This window comes from Bidens hawaiensis, unplaced genomic scaffold, assembly GCF_021521415.1.
Source record: "Bidens hawaiensis isolate Kalapana, Puna unplaced genomic scaffold, B.hawaiensis_p1.1 tig00002123_1, whole genome shotgun sequence".
NCBI lineage: Eukaryota > Viridiplantae > Streptophyta > Magnoliopsida > Asterales > Asteraceae > Bidens > Bidens hawaiensis.
In genome coordinates, this window is record NW_027491112.1 from 431,239 (window position 1) to 437,510 (window position 6,272).

Consider the following 6,272-nt stretch of genomic DNA (forward strand, 5'->3'; position numbering starts at 1 on the left):
GATTGATTAATAAAATTATCTATGTCCTTCCACTTATTAACTATTCACGGTCCAAGTTGAATATTTTGGTTACCCCACTCTAAAACAAAACCTAAACTATTTTGGAAACCAAACTCGTTAAAAAAGACACTCATACCCGTTAATTCGTTAAAACATTCACAAACTTAACACCAAATTTCCTACAAAACAAACTTGAAGGACCATTCATGCACCTTTACAATACAGGCAAGCATTGGGTAGAGAGGAATATCCGTTAATAATCCTCTACTCGATGCTCAATACTTGAGTTATTATTAACCCGAACCAAACCAGAACAAGATAACAGAGTAACCAAATCCAAATTCAACCACTAATTGCTACAAACTCGTTGCTAATTTCATCACCAATCACTCAGCAGGTATATATAACTCCTTAATATATATATTTTGTTCACTTTTATTATGCAATTTAAGTCTGTAATCTGCAATTAATAACGATCCTTTATGTTTGTATACAAGTCACATAATTACTGTGTTTAACTTCGTATTTGTTCCGATTTGTTAAAGATAAATTTAATTTCGTAACAATTTATGCTTCGTACTTGTTGAATTTAAATTTAGGGTTTAGTTTAATTTTAGGGCTTTTTAACTATAAGTGTAATTTATAAGTTATAACATTTGTAGGTACTGATACAGCATTTGATGTGAAAATGGCACATTTAATATCCGCCTCTTGCCCGTTAAACATCTCGTCTTGCTCGAAAAACAGCCCTAAATCGTTGACAAAATGTTTATCTTCGTTACCGACTTCACTCACTTTACAAACATCGGTTAAACCGATAAAAACACGAAAAAAAACACACGCACATAAACTGTTTTCGGTTCGCGCAACCACTCTGCAACAACCGACGACCAAAACAGGCTCGGGCGCTGACCAAACCTCGGGTCAAGAATCAAGACCGACCCGCGTGATGGTCATTGGCGGTGATGGGTATTGCGGTTGGGCGACTTCGCTTCACTTATCGAACAAAAACTATGAAGTTGCAATTGTTGATAACCTCATCCGCCGCCACTTTGACCACCAGCTCGGTCTCGACTCGCTCACGCCAATCTCGTCAATCCACGACCGTATCCGACGGTGGAGATCGCTCACGCAAAAAGACATAGATCTTTACATCGGTGACGTTTGTGACTTTGAGTTTTTGTCGGAAGCGTTCACGTCTTTCAAACCCGACGCGGTGGTTCATTTTGGCGAGCAAAGGTCCGCTCCATACTCCATGATTGACCGGTCAAGAGCTGTATACACCCAACAGAACAATGTGCTAGGTACGCTTAATGTTTTATTCGCTATAAAAGAGTTTAGCGAAGACTGTCATTTGGTGAAACTTGGAACAATGGGCGAATACGGTACACCAAATATAGACATTGAAGAAGGGTATATAACCATTACTCATAATGGAAGAGCCGACACGTTACCTTACCCGAAACAAGCTAGCTCGTTTTATCATTTGAGTAAAGTGCACGATTCGAATAATATTGCGTTTACTTGTAAAGCGTGGGGGATTAGAGCTACTGATTTGAACCAGGGTGTGGTGTATGGTGTGAGGACTGACGAGACTGAAATGCATGAAGAACTTTATAACAGATTTGATTACGATGGCGTTTTTGGAACCGCGTTGAATAGGTTTTGTGTTCAAGCAGCGGTTGGTCATCCGCTTACTGTTTATGGTAAAGGAGGCCAGGTTAGTTTTCTCAAATAAAAGCTTTTTAAATCTTACGAAAGTTATATCATACATTATTAATTATTAAGTATATTGTTATTACAGACTCGAGGATACCTGGATATAAGAGACACGGTCCAATGTGTGGAGCTAGCGATTGCAAATCCCGCAAACCGTGGGGAATTTCGGGTGTTTAATCAGTTTACTGAGCAGTTTTCTGTGAACCAACTTGCATCACTTGCTACTAAAGCCGGTGAGAAGCTTGGGATCGAGGTGCAAACGATATCTGTGCCAAACCCGAGAGTTGAAGCAGAGGAACATTACTACAATGCCAAACATACCAAACTAATTGAGTTGGGACTCGAACCGCACCTGCTTTCGGACTCGCTTCTTGACTCGCTGCTCAATGTTGCAATTCAGTTTAAGGACCGTGTGGATACTAAGCAGATCATGCCTAGTGTTTCTTGGAGAAAGATTGGTGCGAAGCCGAAGACTGTTTCTGCTTAGATATGTAATAGTGAAGTATGGTTTACTTGGTGAGATAAATTTGTCTTATGGGATACTTTGGTTATGACTATGAGTCTAAGATCTAGAAGATTTAAAAGACTATAATGCAACATAAGTTGTGTTTTTTGTTTTAAGAATATAAACGTAACATATTTACTTGTTAATCATGTTATGTTAAAATCAAATATAATATCCGTTCAAAAATTGCAATAAGTTTATCACTATTAATTAGCATCCCATGATCAATATCAAGTTATGAACAATTGCTAATATTATAATATTAATTATATTGTCTAGTGTAGTTGATTTATTCTAATAAGAACTTCCCCCAACCGGTACTTAAATTACATGTCGGCTATCCAATCAAGAACCAATAACTAGACGTTAAATTAGCAGTAGAAAGGAATTGGAAAATTGCGCCGTTATGCCTGGGTTGTGAGGGCTGAGGGCTATTAGCCACTCGGATAGTTCAATTCGCTCATTTGCGGTCCGTTTTCAGCCACATGGATAAGATAATTCAATGTGCCCATCTGCGATCCCTTTTGCAGGTTTGTCATCGTGATTTGGATTGGATCTCGATAAAGTCATTAATGAGAAGTTTATCAGATAAAGTTTTCTAAGGATAGGGTTCATACAAAGATTGATATTAGTTTTGAAGACAACTATGCCACATTTATATATTTTCCATCAAGTCTTTTATTGCGCCATACTCAAGTAATTAAGTGGCAGTTTTTAATGTATATTTGATTTGTGATAAAAGTGGATCATCATTAGTTCATTCGATTAGATATTATATAACTTGATTAAAAATGTGGTGTTTGGAGTATTTCCATCCACATTCCACGGCTAAGGGTTCCTTTTGGTGTTATAACTTTTGAGGGAATCTCACCAAACATTTCATATTAAACCAAATTAATTATTGTGTTATTTTTTGTTGAAAAAAAGGGTATAAAAATCTTAAATATATATAAACGAAATCTTTAAAAGCTTTATGATTGCTCCCTACATTCTTTTAATGTTACCAGATTGTTTATATGTAAATGACGGGATCTCAGACATTTAACCCAAATTCACGGGTCTAGGTCTCACCAAACCCAGATAGCCCTTAAACGGGTATAACATCTCATTAAATTAAAAATTAATATTACCAAATATTTGATATAAAAATCCTATAAAATAGGAATATACTAAAATTAATATTCGATTTTAAAAAAGATATTATTTATAATTAATAAACAATTTATAGTAAAAAAGATAAGCGAGTTATGAGTCTCACCAAACCCAGATAGCTTTTAAACCGGGTTATAACATCTTATTAATTTGTGTAATCCTTTTATTATTAGACCCTAAATATATTGTTACCTTTCTTACAATAAATAAAATTAAAATTCAAAAATATATATAAATATTATAACCGAATAATGTAACACAACCTTGTAACCTTGTATAAATGATAAAAACTTGTATAAAATAAAGAGAGAATTGTCATTTTTCAATCAAACATGGTAATAATATTTTTCTTTCTTTAAGCATTAAATATAATTAAATAAAAGGGTGGTTGATGTCGACCAAGTGAAGAGCCTTGTGCACCAAACAACCCCATTAAGGAACTTGGATCCATTTTTCTTTTATTACTATTTCTTCAATGCGCTTTAAAGATTCATTATGAGATTCCTTTGATCATGACCAACTCGTCTTTATATCTTTGCATTATTGCATTATTATTTTTCTTTTTGAATTCTTATTTTATATTAATTGAATGTATAAATTTAAGAACAGTCGCTTATGAACACAACCCCCAAGTATAATAATTTAAAAGGTAGAAACAAAAATCCTAACGAAATCAAGCCCTAACATTAATCAAAATGAAACTCAACAACCATAAACTCAAACTTATTTTTGTTTAATATCAATAGTGTATAAAAGACGATGGGGGTTACATGCATTGATAAAGCTATGCTCAAACGAGGATATGTTGGTGGTGGTGAAAGAGTGGTCGTTTGGTTCGTATGAAGGCTTGACAACCATGAGTCCATAACACCAGGTCAAAAAAAATAAAGTAGTTTATTTATGGTAATTTCAGGTTTACTTTTTATCAATCTATGAATATAGTGTGATGATTCTAGGTATTGTGTTAGTCTGAATTATTGTTCTTGAATGTAACTAGCTAGTGGATCGGCCACTTCATATAGTGGAGTCATTAGTTAATTAAAAAGATTATTATTGTCATGGTACCTTAATTAATAATAGTAAAGGAAGATCATAAAAAATCATGTGTTACACTTCCACTTATCATTTTCGTTACATCAATCTAGTAAGATAATATTAGACGGCATGAGTCCTTCAACTTTCCAAAAATTCACGCTTCAAAACACATAATAAAAACACTTTAAAGTGACTTCGTGCAGAATTTACTAGATCCGTTTTGTCGAAAAGTTCAAATCTTGAAAACACACAAAATGCTTCAAGTTCACCTAGTTTCTTCACACATTTTCTTTTGTTTCTTGCTTTACAACTCTTGGAAGATCTTTAGATCTCGTAGGTAGATTCAAAACTTCACAACATCTTTGTAAATGCCCAACGTAACCGCACTATAATTGTCCGCTTCGGTCGGAACGAACTATTATCAGCTCACGAATTTAAAACGTTTCATGATAGGGAAGGTATCTACCTCCTTACAAAGAAGGTTTTGTTTGCCTCCCCAACCGATATGGAACGTTACAATTTCCATAATCGAGTTACGAGGATGATAAAAATTTACAAATTCATTACATAAATAAACACCTTGAGAAAATGATACATACATCTAGGAGCATGTAACCTTGTGTTATACATTATTCGCCTCACTTTCTTTTCAACTATTATCATATATCAATTATCAACCGTACATTATATACCAAATGCTATTATAGGACTATCATAGAAGTGGCTTATTAAAAGTAGAATATTTAACTAAGCCTAACATTAATAAATCTCATAGAATTGTAGATGATGTCATGATTGAGGAAAAGGAAAAGGTGAAAAGGAAAAGAGAGAAAATGAAAAGGAGAATTTGACAAGAGGTGTGTGGTTTGAAGGCTTCCCCTCATATTGGCATCTCCCATCACATCGTATTTTCTTCATTTAGAAAACAACACGCAACTGCCTTTAACTTATTTAACTACATAATAAATAAAACACTTGTAAACTTTAAACGTACCTTTTTAACGTAATTTAGATCACTAGCAGCCCAATGACTTATCCGCTAATCTCTATTACACCTTAAGGAGTCATAGATGAAAAAAACGTCATGGCCCCACTTGAAACCTTTTATTTTAATTAATTTTTTTTTTTGTCACAAGTGGCTTTAAACCCAAGATCTCTCTGTTTTTCAAACGCAGTCTTTAGATGTCTCACCTCAACTATTTAGACTAGAGGATTATTCACCTTTAAACATACTTACAAAGTGTAAATTACAAGTTATTGAAATATCTACTTTTATATTGTATATTTGTATTCAACATAGTTGTAAGGCCAAGTTTATAAAATTATATAGAATTCTCTCTTTTTTGGTTTCTTTTTGTTTGCATTATTCTACAAAATTAGAAGGTTCATGTTAATAATATTTATTACGATAAAAATATTTATGGAAATCGTTTACGTTTAACTCTAATATAATGGTTAGCATATTTTTTAGTCTTGATGATTATGTTAATGATCTCAATGTTCATAAACCTGCGACGTGAAAACCAAACAGGAACATGAGAGTTGCTCGATAGTCGAACAACCTTCCAACAATGATTCTGAAAGCCAGGAACCAGGGCGATGTAAATAGGATGTTTAATGTGTCCGATTATCTCCATATGATATCAAATATCCTTTTGAATATAATCTACTAGCACAAATGGAATTTATACAGTAGATTTTTGTGGAATCTTAATCCATACCAAACAAATTATGTAATCTAGTGTCGTATTAAACAATCCGACACTAGAATAACATTTTGCCTTGTGCACTATGTGTCGTATAACAACCATATGGTTCATATAATTAACTTCTTGTGTAATATGGACCATATGGGTCAGGT

At 33.8% G+C, this 6,272-nt stretch overlaps 1 protein-coding gene across 1 annotated transcript; it reads left to right on the top strand.

Annotated features, from left to right (window-relative positions):
- The first annotated feature begins 229 nt into the window (after positions 1-229).
- LOC143606635 (UDP-sulfoquinovose synthase, chloroplastic-like) lies at positions 230-2,322 on the top strand. Its single transcript, XM_077082341.1, has 3 exons — positions 230-397; positions 663-1,720; positions 1,805-2,322. The coding sequence occupies exons 2-3, from the start codon at positions 689-691 to the stop codon at positions 2,204-2,206; spliced, it is 1,434 nt and encodes a 477-aa protein (XP_076938456.1). The 5' UTR covers positions 230-397; positions 663-688; the 3' UTR covers positions 2,207-2,322.
- The last annotated feature ends 3,950 nt before the right edge of the window (positions 2,323-6,272 follow it).